The following is a 14,667-nucleotide window of genomic DNA, read 5'->3' on the forward strand; positions in this document are numbered from 1 at the left end:
GACTGGAGCCGGCGGGAAATACCCGCCCCGGCGGCCTCCCACCAAACTAGAACACTTTGAGGTCTTTTCCAACCTAGAAATCTCTGAGATCATCGAGTCCAACCGTCCCTAATCCCCATTAAACCATATCCCTAAGTAGATCATCCACCCTATTCTTAAACACATCCAGGGATGGGGACTCAACCACCTCCCTGGGCAGCTTATTCCAGTGGCTGACAACCCTTTCAGAGAAGAAATACTTCCTAACATCCAACCTGAATCTCCCCTGACTAAGCTTATACCCATTTCCTCTTGTCCTATCACCCATCGCTAATGTAAAGAGCCCTTCCCCTACCTCCCCACCATCCCTTCTCAAGTATTTGTAGGCTGAAATATTACTTCTATATATTACTTCTGGTAATAAATATTTACCATTTCAGATATTTTTTTTATTATTATTTGAATATTATCCGAAATAATAAATGGAAAGGCAGCCTTTATTTAGCTATTTCGAACAAAGAGAGGGGGCGGTTGTTCAAAGCGCGCTGAGGCACTCCTCGTTTATTCACATTTAAATAGACACAGTTCTGCTAGGCAAAGGGTAGCAGACAAACATAACACTTTTGTCAACAGACAGCAAAGTACGGTAACAGATTCCATAGGTGAAAACTGTGACAGCAAGAAAAACTTTAAATTGTCGGGTAACAGTTAAAAAGTCAAAGCAGAAATATTTTGTTGTCAAGATCACCACTTCGTATGAAGTTCAAAAGTTAAGGCCTGAAAAAGAAAAAAAAAAAAAAAAGGATGTGAGACAAATACAGAAATGTTTCTGTGCGGTCAGGGTATGATGCAAACGAAGACTTGGTGACACTGGCTGAAACACCCCAAATGAGTGCAGCAGACCTCTACTTCCAGAAAACCGTTCCAAACGCTGAAGAGAACTACTGTGATCATCCTGAATTATGTAGGACAAATTACTTCCACCAGTAATTTTCTCGCTGCTGCTATAACTTTAGAAGGGATGCTGTAGCTTTACCGTAAGTCCCTTTTCATTTACTTGTCATGCACAATACTCATTGTGTGTTGTAATTTTTTTTCCTCTGACACAAAAACTTGGCAAAAAAAACTTAGTATTAAAATATGAGTGCAGTCTTTGTTATGATTTGTGATAAAAAGAATAGTGGAGCTGTGCTTTTCATTACAGAAAGAGACGTGCTTAAGCAGGCAGAGAGCAGGACAGAGCTAAAAATCCTAAAATGAATATTGATTACAAATTAATCTCTTTAAGATACTAAGTAAATCACCAAAATGCTTGGATTCAAAACTTACTGAAATCTTCACCTATTGGTAAAATGGGAGAAAACAGTTATTTACCTTCCCACAGAACTGTCAGTATTCACTGACTCTCAGAATGAGGTAGGAAATGATTTATTTGTTAGAGAGTACAGTTATGCATAGATAAAATAGCTATAAATTGAGCCTAGATTTATTACTATTGCTAGCTTGACCCACTTCAATTTTATTTCATATTTATGGAGATGTGAACAAGTTGGCAACCCTTTTATTCAACCTTCAAATTTTAGCAGTAGAAATAAGGAAAGCAGCATGATGGACAAAGATGTAAAAGATAATTCATATACACTTTGTTAATGCAGTATCTTATGTCTAAATTAATTTTCTTCATATACATATACCACAGGAAACCATTAGTCTCCATTTATAATTTTCCTGATATCAATTACTTAAATAAAACCTGCATTCTCTGTTATCTGTACATTATCAGAATTCTTTTCCACATGGAAAAAAAAAGAGAGAAAAAGAAGGGGGAAAAGAGAGCATGATCTACATAAGTCTGCACAAGCACCATGTGTTATTTTACCTAAGTAGTAAATACCTCATAAATCTCTATCTCAACAATGTTAAACCAACTTCAGGCAAGAGTTAAGGTGCTACATTTTTAATTTTGTCTGAAAAAAAGTTGGTTTTACACTTCAGATAGAAACGAGAATCACTCGAATCCAAATCTTTCACTTGGTTATGTGTAACAACATTAGAGGAAAAGGCATCCTCTTTTACCTTGGTCAGCAGCATCTTTCAGCCTTTGAAATAATTTGGAAAAGAATTTTTCCTTTCTTCATAATCTGCAAATGCAGAAGCAATAGGATCTGAGTAGAACATGACAGGCCTTGGTCCTTCATTGTTCATAGTGAAAGTAGCTGGGAACTTTCTGAGATCAAGACCCCTCCCCGAAAAATAAGCCTGGAGCGTTCTGAAAAACTGAACATATTTGCAGATGTGAAAATAGAGCATGCCCAACAGAGATGACTTATTTCTACTGACACAAAGCAGATGTAATATTTGTTCCTACGTGGGGCAAAATCCTCTACTTCAATCGTAAACTGGTACAAAACAGGCAATGTAATTCAGACATGCCCACTCCATCCATGGCTTTTACACCTTATGTGGTGTCCAAAGGCCCCTGACTGTTATTGATCATCTGTGCTCCCCACTGAACCACAGGGGATTCAGACTGTATCCCTTATAAAACAGGCACAGCAAAGCCCTTGCTGAGGGCATACAGGACAGTTCTGTTACACGTTTCTCTAAGGGGAGTGTTCTCTAAGAGCTAGCAACAGTGGGCAATCCATTTGAACAGGCCCTTAAGACTGCTTAAAAGTAGAAATTAATGCCTCTTAAAACAGTGAGGAAAAATGGTGGGAAACTGATTTTTTTTTTTTCCTTCACAAATTCCTTATAAGGTCTTGCAAACATTCTCTTGATTTTTTGTTGGCTGTAATTAACTTTCAGATCTTTAGCCACTATTCACAACATGTCAGATACAAGCTTACTTGTGCTTCCAGAAGATGAGACAAAATGCAATCAAGAGAGTAGGCATTTGAGAGAAACGTAATAATCCTTCCTCTTCTGTTTCATACAACAAGTGGTAGTATAATCAAAACACATTTTTAAAAACTAAAGCTGCCAGATGGAGATATAAGGAAGTTTTATGTCCTGCTGCACACTGAGAATGTCTCTTCAGTTGAGGGGTACATCTTGACTGAAGCATGCTTATCCAGTCGTGGTTACTGACGATACAAAGTGCACAGTTACTAACATTACAGTTAATGGGCCTCTCTTACCTTTAAATTTAGGAGATAAAAATTCTCGTGATGGAAAACAGAAACACCCCCACAAAACTCAGGCAGCATTTCCTTACCAGGTCTCTGTTTCTAGGGTTGTCTAGAGGCTTCCATTTTTCTTCTGGTTGGAAAGGAGCAGCCTTTGCCAATCCTCTCACAGCCAATACTGCATATAGACCCAGGAGCACCGCTTTCCACATGTTGAAGAGATGAACAGACTATCTGTAAGAAGGACAACGAACCAGACTCTTAAGTCCTACAGAGCTGCCACCGGTAACAAATACAGCAAGCATGACAATCCAGTGGAGTGCTGAAAATAATTTCATCCATGGCAAGGAAAATCTGCCTACTACAGATTACATCCGTGTGCTATCAACTTTCTTGTTTTCCTAGTACTAATGTACTAGGAAGAACAAGTTATTCTAAAGAAGTGTCTCCCATACCAAAGCTATTTCGAGACTCTACTGGACTCTATTTCTGAAAGGGACTAGTATGACATTTAACACAAAATATTTACATTTGTAAATTTACATTCATTACTACATACAGCCATTTTCATTGGCTGATTAGTTTCGGCATCAGATCTTTCTATGCTCCAAGGAAAATGCAAAAATATGGCTTGAGATCCAGACAGCTCAATTTTAAAAATTGCATTAAATGAAAGTGTACTACATACATTAATAAGTACAAAAATAATACAGTCTGGTAAAATATACTAGAGACCCATTTCACAACTTGATTCAAGGGAGGGGTTTAAAAAAAAAAAAAAAGAAATAATTCTCCCTTTCACTTTCTTTAAAATAAAGCTTACCAGTGAATTTGGCTCTGGCTTGCCCCTTCTTGGTTAGTCTCCTTGTAATCTGTGAACAAACTGATCTCTGCACTTATATTTCTAGTGGACTGTAGGTGGGTGTCAATGACGTTAGCAGGAGTTCAAAAATACAGTAATGATTCCATTTCCATCCACGACATAAAGACCCTTGAGAATTTCATCCTTAATACTCTTAAGACCTGTTGCTATTGAGCAGTGCAGTGCAAATTCCTCCTCCCCAAGTTGCATTGCAGAAAACTGGTGGTAAGCATATAATAAGTTTACAACAATTCCCAGCAGAGATAGCAGAGCTGTATCAAAATATTACTTTTAATTAAAAGTAATTAGCCATATCTCTCAAATGGTGACTAACAGATAATTACAGCTGGTTGAATGGTTTTCAAGGAAGATGAGATATGGATCATTTTCTTGATGCTGGAGAGAGAGAGAGAGAGAAAAGTAAAGTCTGTTTCAAGATCCAAAATTATAACATTTGAATGGAAGTGTTGCTTCCCTACCCTGATTTTATCGGCAGTCAATATCCTCCTGTCAGACTAGAAACTAAGACAAAGACTGCAAGGAGGACTATGCTAATTTACCTTGGCCTTATTTCATAGCGTTCTTCATCTCAAAGCTGCTCAAATTTTTTGCTTATAATTTCATTATAACTATTCTCTCCACTATTTAGATGATACTTCAGTTAGCATCACATAAAATGTATTCTCTAAATAGACATGTTAAAACTAAAAATTTTTGGCCATTATCTTACTCCAGATTATAGACGTTTATTTCTGATGAGAAGCTTTACATCTTTCTTCGGTTTACATTTTGACAGCAAAACAAAAACCTAACGCCACCCTTCCAGGCAAAGTTGTGGACATCCCAATGTCATTAGTAACACAGTAAACAAAATCCTAGCAGTATTATTTTCATGACTGCAGTAACATATGAAAATACAAGTCGACTTATCCAGTTTGTATATTATTCTACAGACTTGGAATAAAAAAAAAATTACCGACACAAAAATAATCAAAACCTGTCAATTACTTTTTATAATAGACAACTTCCAGATAGTAGACTCATCAAGAACCAGAACAGCATTAGTAACAGAAGAACATGTAAAAAGGTAGTTACTTATTTCCAGTTTAATTTTGTGCATAGTTTAACCTTCTAAATCAATCAGAAGTAGGAATATGCCCCTCCAGAGGAAACGATAGGAAGGGGAAAAGGCTTAATTTACAGTTTGGGATTAGATTTTAGTTCCTTATTTAGCTTTTTTTAAAAAAAAAAAGCCAGAACAAGAGGCAGTTTTCTTCCATTCTCTGTCCTCCTCTCCCTCCCCCCAATTCTTTTATTAATTTGATTTATTTAGAAAGAAAAGATGGGGATAAGTAATATATTCAGCTGGTAAAACATACCGAAGTCACCTGTACACTTGAAACAAGTTTTACTACTGTAGGAATTTAGGCAGTTTGGCTGACCGACAGAAGTATGCAGATACGCAAGAGATTCAATTAGCATACATATTCTGTGAGTTGTCTTAAAAAAAAAAAAAAATCCCTACAGACTGTATTGTTGTTTCTGAGCTAAAAGTGTTTGAGAAATTGTTGGAGCTAAAAGTTTGTTTAGACGTAGTGCTCATTTTACTGTGCGTTTTTTGGTGTGGTGTTTGGGTTTTTTTAAAAGCTAATTTCATTATAGCTCTTTCCTTCAGTAATAGTCAAATATGAGTGAAACACATTCATATTAAAATACTATTAGTATAGTTACACTGACTGGACGAAATTGTAGCCTCCTTTGAGAACAGCAGCTAGTTTTAAACAAATGCTTTCAGAGCCAGATGTCAGCATGCTGCCTTCTCAATGCAGCCAAATTTAAGCTGTAGGTTTTCTTGACAAGTTACCTATATAGACACGCATCTTCAGTAAATCGAATCTTTTGAAAGTGGTTACACTAGCTGTATAGTCCTTATGGCATAGTAAGGAATATTTAGGTATGTTTGAATTAAATTGCTCTGAAGCTGAAAATGCTCGTAGCATTGCTTTTTCAGTTTCTTGCAAGTTACTTCGAAAAGCTAAAAGTCTTGTTCTAGAACAAAAGGCAAAATTAAAACTAATTAGTTTAGCTGAGAACAAGTTTTATACATGTAATGCTCTATATAATCTACATTATTCAGGAAACATTTTCCTTTTTATTGCATTTCCCATTCATGACAGCAAGGCAGGTATAACAGTCTGAGGTGCATGAGTTAAGATAGAGACAAGTTTCGTCAGGTATGATCTTTATTGTATCTACTCGAGATACAAAAAAGTGTCTGTTACTTAAAGTGCTGCTTTAGCCACAATGCTTCTGTTCACATTTTTTATTTTCTGCTTAGTATCCCAAGTATTACAAGTCAGAAGGAAAAGCACCAAACTGCTCCACATGAGTACCTGAGCAAAGACTAAAGGCAAGCGTTCATCACAACACTCATGAGCGTGTTTGTACAACAGAAGTGCAGGTAACATTCACAACACTCTACAGAGTATGTCTGGTAAGTGGCACTTTTTGTGAATTACAGCCATTTGTACTAATGCAACCATGTTAGAACACCATACAAAAATATACAGAAGTGTTTATTTAGCAGAGCGTATTCTATACAGTGTACTCTAAGTCATGCACATGTAGGTTAAAAAAAAAAGATAAATAAAAAAATGTGAAGTATACACTGCAGACAGGGAAACCACCAAACAAAATACAAACATCCCAGAGTAGCTGCCACTCAAGTTGCCCTCAACTTCAACAAAAAAGTACCAGTATCTAAACCCACAGTTTTTAAAGATTCCATGATTCCAGCTTTCAGCAGTTTCAACATTAGCTGAAGATTCCTATTCTCCAGGGTTTTCTCAGCATCCCACAAGAAAAGGACTTTGCCAAAGCTTATCACGCATTGCATGATCTGTATCTGAGAATTCAGTTATAAACATTTTAGTAAGCACAATAGTTTATTGTAGCATTATTCAAAGATTTCTAGATAAGACGTGGTCAACATCTCTACAAACCTGTAACTATTAAGAGTTAGCTCCACCCACAGATTTACACTAGCTAGATAAGAACTGAAAACAGAGGAAGAGTTAAAAACACTTAAGACAGGTTGCTTGTGAAGCAATAGATTTTTCCAAAAATTACATATGTGTTCTTCAAAGTTTTAAGTCCTCTTAAAACCAACCAACCACCCTCTCCCTTCCCCCTAGTTACTCAAACCAGGTATTTTGGCCAACGTTATTCTGTTTTCATGCTTAGAAAAACAACAAAAAGGTAAGTAGAGAATCAAGTTACTTGGCCTGGGTTACACAGTTCTTCTAATCATCATATATAAAGGCCTTAAAGGCAGTTCTGCCCCTCAATGATTTTAATACTGGAACATTGCTGTAGCTAGGAAATCAACAATGGCTAGGATGACTGAAACAACATCATCACAAAAGAAAGAAGAGAAAGTTAGGTGACCAGAATGAGAGTTTTAAGTTTAATATACAGAATATATGTTTACTATATGTTTAATATACAGAAAGAAGTAGCAGGGAAGACAAAAATCGCAAAAGTGCCACAGCATCAGCAGCATTGTGGCAGTCAGGCTCAAGTTAGTTCTCAATAAAAGAAGGTTAATAACTTTGACTTGTTTCGCTTCAAACAATTACTGTGATGGGCTGACATGCAGTCATTTTGTGTGCATATCTAAATACCCACAGTCCAATGATAAGCTTTGAGACGGCATCTTTATCCAAGACTCAGTGTTACACAGTACTAATACTGGCAGGGGGCGGAAGTCAGAATTAGGGGTCTTTTGTTCAAAACATGCAAAGGATCTTATAGACAAACATAAGGAAAGCCAGTGGTGGCTTTTCCTGAGCTCTTCATATTAAAAAATATACGTAAGAAGTCCTTCGACTATAGAAAAACAAGATTTTAAGATCTTGACTATTTCTGATTTTCTTTAATGAATTGAGAACAACAGACTGTACAAACCTCTCCCTCCCTCAAACATTTCAGGTTTTTATATACGAATATTTTTCCTAAAAAGTGAAATTTGTTATTCAAAACTTCTGGAGCTTTAAAACAACCAGCCTCACCCCACCACCTTCTAGTTTTATTCTCATGCTGGTGTAGATATTGATACTTAATGGCTTAAATACAATATTTTGCTTACCCTACAATTAGAGAATTTTTTTTATTTTGAAGAAAGTAAAGAACAAAATTTTTAAAAATAATTTGACATACAGACTTCAAAGTTGAGACATATCTGAGACTAGCTTTCCTTTCCTATTTTTCTTTTTGTCACAATAGAAAGACTTGAGAAATTAAGGTCAGCTAAAGCTTTCTGAATTTGGTTGGTGTGATTCCAAGCCACAAATAAACTGTACTGGTCATAAATCTTCATTTCTCTAAGTGTAGTAAAAGGGGGTCAAAATAACTTTTTAAAAGTATTTTCCCCAAATCAAGTTTCAGTATGATCCACGCAAATATTTTTGGTCAACTTCAAAAATCAAATACAAGGCTACAGAAGTCCACAGGCTTAGAGTGTATTCATTTACTGGTTTAAGGCACAGGGTTTTTTTTTTTTTTTGCTCTAGAAAGCTACAAGTTTAAAGTCACAGTGAGGAATTTCACATTTCAGTTTTGGTCTGGCACTCTAATTATATATGTCACGCCTACTACTTGTAGACTTCTGTAAAGTTGTCAGGTGCTGCAGTTTCAAATACTGCTTTCACACTCAAGGTGATCTAAGTGGAAAATACTGAAGCCTGAATTGATCCCGAAATGGTGCACTTAGAGTTTTATAAAACTAAACATCAACACACTTGCACATTTGATACATATATATATACCCTGAAATTACTTAAGTTGGAGGGAAAAAAAAGTCTTGGCTGGTATTTCAACAAACGTGCACAACTTCAATAGAACAACAGCCTCCAGGACAGCTGCTGTGTGTCTTTCTCCAGGTCAGTCACAGTACCTACTGTTCCTGTTAATATTATGTTTTGTCCTACGATGGAAGCTTACTGCAGAACCTCCTTCCATACGCAGTATGGAAGGAGGAACTGGAATGACGTGCCGCAAAATAACAAGTTTGTGTGTGCCGTTCCTGACTTTTATAGATTCAGAATTAGCTCTGATACCACACAGTCTCCTACAGAATCTAGACCATGTCCTGCCAATAACTGTAGAGGACATGCTTACAAGATCGGTTTAAGACAGTATGAGTAGCAAAATCTGTCTGCATTTAAGAATGCAGAATAAGACCATAAATCTTAAGCAAAATTAAAGTCAAAAAAACAGAGCTTTGACTGAGGTTTTCATGCTACAAGCTTAGAAGCCAACGTATGAGATCTCAGAAAAAAGCCAAGTAACAAGTTCATAACCTTGTTACTGGCAAACACATGGAAAATTAGAGTTCGTATCAAATACCAATGTATGCAACAAAGCCTTTTGGGTTTTTTAAGTGTCAATACATTTTATTTTATTTTTTTAAGCATTAACTTTAAAGGTAGCCCTATTAGTTTATAGTTGAAAAGTTCACTTCAACATACAGGCAGTTTCTGTGTCTTCTGCAATATATTACTACTACACTGCTACGGTTTTGTTGTGTTAGTCATTTGTTTGCCTTAAAACTCAGCAAATCAATATTTAGAAGGAATTGCTACATGTATCAACTCACTCAAAATCAAAATCAGGGCAGAACTCTAAACATTAGAAATAATATAAACTTAGACTCCAGTTACTGCAATTATTTTTTTCTGAAACAAAACAAAAGAATACTCCAACCAAACCCCCAAAAAACAATCCACCTTTTAACAGGATGCTGAAAGATGCCATACCACAACCAACTTGTAAATCAAAACTGAAAATACCGCCTTCAGACAGCATTCGTTCATCCATTCAGTTTCAAGGTATGTTTGGTAATTCCAGTTAAGAGGTGACAGTTCTTCCTTACCAGACAAATACAGACTTTTTATGAACTGTTAGCTACAGGTGTAGCTATTATGATTGCAGCGTGATAAGACTATGAGGAACACGTTTGATCATATCACCCAGAAAATATTATAGACTTCAAGTGCAACTCAGGGTATGGAGATGACCCTGAAAGCTTGTCATTAAATCTCCCCCCTGCACTTGCCAAAGAAAGATTCTGCTGTACATATATGCCGTACCTAAAATTAGTGACATTTGGTACTCTAGGTTCTTACCCTGTTTTTTCATCCCATTTCTGATAGCTTATAAAAAATATTAGAAAAGCCCCACAAATAGTTCTTATTTTGAATGCATCCTGAGCTACAAGTCAAAAAACGGTGGGTTAATCGCAACCTAAATTCTTGATTATGTGGCATAATCTCCATCTAAATGTGGTGAACATCCACATGGATGAAGAACAGTGGCTTGGCAAAAGTAACATCTCAACTTCTGAAAAAGGAGAGAACAACAGAATTTGTGTCTGCATGTTAACAGAAATCCTCCCTTACAGAGCAGAGGTCTAATCCATTACAAGTTCATTTGTGTCTTGATCTTCTCACACATAGTCTAGATAATCTAAAATTTGAAGAATAAACTGGAATTTTAGTTTAGTTAAAGGTACTAAGAGACATTACAATATATTTGCCAGAAGCTGTTTTATAAATGCAACCTACTCATAATAAAGGATATTTCAGTAATATTTACACTTCCTTATACACACAATTAAAAGTTAGCTTTACATTTCTGCTGATTTTATAATTGCGAACAGCGGCAGGACTAGAAATTCGCATAACAGAAGCCTCTTCTCCAAAAGCAACAAAAACCAACCATTGTATTTTACCTGAAAAACAATTTCAGACTTAGAAAATTTTGTCCTTTTCAGAATGGCAAGTAGAATCATTCATCCTCTCCTAGAACGGGCTGAATTGTTTTCTGAGCTTGTTCTAATCCTATCCCCCTCCACTGATTATGTAGACAATCTAGTCGGGACTAGACACCTCATCACTCACACAGCTGGAGTTACACAGTCCACAACCACTGCAAAATCCAGACACGCATCTCAGAACAGTTTTTATCTAGCAAATGACACAGAATACATATAAATCCAAAGCTGCAGTAAGACTTAGCCTCCTTCCCCCAGTGAAGGTAAATCACTGCTGAAAAAAAGGAGCATTGAGTGAGGCATGAAATTCTGTCTTCTGGGATCTCAGACTCAGGACTATATCTATTCCTACCTCCAACCTGAAAAATCAGGTAGGAATATATGCAAGATTCTGTAACCCATTTCATGAAGAGTGATAACAACTATCAACACAACTCCTGGCTTTAAAGATATAATCAAATGAAAAAAATTGTGTTTCTCTGCACTACTATAATTCAGAAGTTTCACATTGTGGCAAATTTTGGAAACTACCAAAGCTACCACATGCAGAGACTGTTTGCCCTCCTTATTCTGATTATTATTTTATTCCACCAACAGCTCCAACAAATGGATTCGTGCATAAAGAGCCCATTAAGATCACAAAACAAAATCAGAAGTGAAATACAGCAGTAAGGCAAAAGGACCATGAAGGCTAAGGAAAATCATCTTCCACAGAAATCAGATGCTGTACATTTCACAGAGGGCCTTTTACCAGCCCCAATGCAGTTCTACCACCGTCTTTCATCCACAGCCATCTGAAAGCAGAAAAGCTACTCTATTCTTCTATGGCTGAAGAGCAATTTTTAGGATAAACAACTGGTCAATTTAGCTACAAGTGTATTTAGACACACAAATTATCTTATATACATATACTGTAGCATATGTTTGGTTAGAAAGCATCAATATAATATAGTCAAAGAACTTTTCTGATTTACAAACACCACGTACAACCTAACCTTTTTTTTAAAAAGGTTAAGACTAGAATACCAGCACATGGATTACTGGTAACAGTGACAGTGGTTTGGTTAACTCCAATAATCTTACTCAGTTAAAGCAGTTTTAATGACTTACAGATAGCTTGAACTGCTGACTTGTATCTAAAACAGGTACCCACTTCGCATTTGTCCTCCATTTCAGAAAGCCACTGTGTGAATCAAGTCTTTCTAGCCAGCGCAAATGAACTGACCCTAACAACACGCTAGGATTAACTGAGGCACTTCAGGCAAGATTAATGCGATACGGTAAAATTAATGGGTCAGGCTGGCTGTGCTATTACATCAAGAACATACTTCATTGACTGTTCGTAGCAGATTTCCTCTTATTACTGGTATAAGATGATTGAGCTGGTCTAGTAATTCCATATGGAAATAATGGGTATCTCGAACAGAGTGGAGACAGCTAACGCAGAAGCAAGTACTAGGCTCATCTCTACACAGAGTGAATACATCGTTTTAACCTAATGGCTACTGAGATTTCTTCTGTCGGCAAAACACGTACCCAGGGGACAGAATTCCTTACACATAGCTAATTTAGGCTTTTTTATAAATGGCAGTCACTGTAGCATCTAGGCACTAAGATTATACTTCATACAGAGCTAATAATTATGGTCAGTATTTCCCACAAGTTTGTCCACATGAGGAAGTTAGCACTGGCAAGGCATGAATTTACAGTGTTGTAACTATTCCATACTAATTTCATGCATGGGCATTTATTACGAGAGTTTATTCTCCATTTACAGTAGGAAAAAACCTGCTTTGTCTGCTTGGAAACAGTGAGGTACAGCAACTGCAGTGTAAACTCACACCATACCTCACTGTTTGCTAGCTTCTACACATGGACAAGGCCCAAGGAGTAATTTCAGAATTGACAAAATTCTAGAGAAAACTGGCAATGTTTTAAAACAACATTACAGCAAATTGTTTATGAATCTGCTGGTATCCTTCCTGAATAGAAAGCTACACAGAATATTGTTGTTTTCTCACTCTCACAAAAAGTAAAATGTACAAGACTTTCAATAATCGCACAAATGTTCAACTCACACTGATTGAACAAATGATTTGATAGAAATAACAGTTCTATATAAGCAGTACATTCTAGTTATTCTAGACATAACTGTGGCAGCTTTTAAATGTAGCATAAAATGATTAAAAGTGTACTTGGCTGTGTAGTTTTTGTGATAGTCACAGTGTGCTTGAAATGCATTGAGTTTTAACCAGCATAATTTAGACCTGCAAGAGATGCAAGTTCAGAACATACGCACTGTATGGCATAGAAAGTAAAAAAAAAAAAGTCTGTTTCAACAAAATAGTGAAATATCAAAGTGTGTACAAGGCAAACGGAGTACTGAGATGTCACACTAACACGATTTATGTGCTTACACACACACACATAGTTAATTCACTTGATTCTCACAGTCAGGAAATAAACGCCATGAAAAGTTTTCTAAGTAACATGAACAGAACCACAAACTTTTCATACACAATTCACAGTTCTGTCCTCTTTCCCGCATAACGTCAACTACTGATGACATTCCTCTAGGCATTTCTTTGTTGAAATTTGCCCCATCTCCAGTGTTAAAATTTCTAGACCGCACTGTTCTTCCTATGTATACCGAACATTACACAATACAACACAGCAGGTGTAGAAGAAGAGAAAAGGTTACAAAGTGTGGTACTTTGTATAAATGCATTCGTCCAAAGGCCAACATGGCAACAGACAAAGGGAGTGGAACTTTGGCTGCGATCTTCAAGAGTTTACTGTAAGAATATAAAGAAAAAAATGCCATTTTTGTAGCCATACATGCACAAGGTACGCAAATACCATACTTCACTTTCTTGTGAAAAATAACTTCTAGATTTCAAGGATTTGTTCATTTTCAAAACAGAACAAATAGGCACCATGGGCAATAACAACTCATGCATAAGCAAGAGCAATTATTCAAAAAGGCTAATAAAAGGTAATTTTAAAATATTCTTATATTAAAGTAGAAATAAGTTCTCTGTAACAAAGAAAGACTTAATCTTTTAGATCATTTGAGCTAACAGGTACCAGTCAAGAGGATAAACTACTTTGGTTATTATTTATTGTCTTTCATGAGGCACTAATTTTATATCTGAACAAGAAATGCTCCACCTGTCAGCTAAATGAAGTGCTCAAGACTTCTTAATCCAGTAGAAAGCACGTGACACTTCCACAAGTGTGCCCATAAGGGGGAATTCCAAGAACATAACTGTAACTGTTTAGAATTCACTTTTTCTTGTAACTTTCTGACAACGACTGCTAAATGTATTAGGATTCTGAAACATTCGGAAGGATTCAATGAATTGTGAATGAAAGAGTCACAGTATAAAGAAGTCTTTCTGCAACTGATTGTTGAGATAGCAAATACTTCATTTAAGCCTATGTAGTAAATACCAGTGATTTTCTCCTTTTCTCCACTTAGCTAAACTAGCATTTTACCCAGTCTTTAAGATTTAACCATATGAGTTAATGAATCTCTATGTAGGCTGAACAATTACATATGTCTGTGCAGCATAAATTTTTACCAGAGAGACTGAAGTAGTAACAAAGAAGCAGGAAACAAAAACTGAGGATTAGGCTATAGTACCTTGATTTCACTTCCGAAGTACTCGAATTCATGAGAATTTCTAAAACGCATACAAGGATAATAGCTGTAGATCTACATGGATCAGGATCAAGTCTAACATTGTACCTGCAAAAAATGGTTTAAAGAGCATGTTACTTCTAAACTAGGTTACCAAATAAAATCCAAGTTGAGAACAAGCATGTGCTGATACAAATATACATGAAATGTATATGGCATCAAA

The 14,667-nt window shown here is 36.3% G+C and overlaps 2 protein-coding genes across 3 annotated transcripts in view; both read right to left on the reverse strand.

Moving 5' to 3' along the window:
• Nucleotides 1–722: 722 nt before the first annotated feature.
• Nucleotides 723–3,347, reverse strand: C8H2orf66 (chromosome 8 C2orf66 homolog). Its single transcript, XM_009980134.2, has 3 exons — nt 3,197–3,347; nt 2,056–2,256; nt 723–756 (listed from the first exon to the last, which is right to left on the reverse strand). Exons 1-2 carry the CDS (start codon nt 3,317–3,319, stop codon nt 2,074–2,076), a joined length of 306 nt encoding a protein of 101 aa, XP_009978436.1. The 5' UTR covers nt 3,320–3,347; the 3' UTR covers nt 723–756; nt 2,056–2,073.
• A 9,112-nt stretch (nt 3,348–12,459) lies between these two features.
• The window catches only part of PGAP1 (post-GPI attachment to proteins inositol deacylase 1), a 32,132-nt gene continuing 29,924 nt past the window's right edge, over nt 12,460–14,667 (reverse strand). Inside the window, exons 26-27 of one of the 2 annotated variants that reach the window (XM_086615567.1) lie at nt 14,448–14,552; nt 12,460–13,596 (exon numbers count right to left, since the gene is read on the reverse strand). In XM_086615567.1, the coding sequence (XP_086471693.1) occupies nt 13,458–13,596; nt 14,448–14,552 (244 nt within the window). In that variant the 3' untranslated portion in view covers nt 12,460–13,457. Of the gene's footprint in view, nt 13,597–14,447; nt 14,553–14,667 lie in introns of those variants that run through there. The other variant, XM_086615566.1, reaches the window with a different exon arrangement.

The sequence above is a fragment of the Tauraco erythrolophus genome, chromosome 8 (genome assembly GCF_009769465.1).
Source record: "Tauraco erythrolophus isolate bTauEry1 chromosome 8, bTauEry1.pri, whole genome shotgun sequence".
NCBI lineage: Eukaryota > Metazoa > Chordata > Aves > Musophagiformes > Musophagidae > Tauraco > Tauraco erythrolophus.

Coding starts and splice junctions, on each gene's coding strand:
- C8H2orf66 (XM_009980134.2), bottom strand. CDS start 3,319: ATGTGGAAAGCGGTGCTCCTGGGTCTATATGCAGTATTGGCTGTGAGA. Junction 2,257..3,196: donor ACCCTAGAAACAGAGACCTG/GTAAGGAAATGC, acceptor AAATATGTTCAG/TTTTTCAGAACGCTCCAGGC.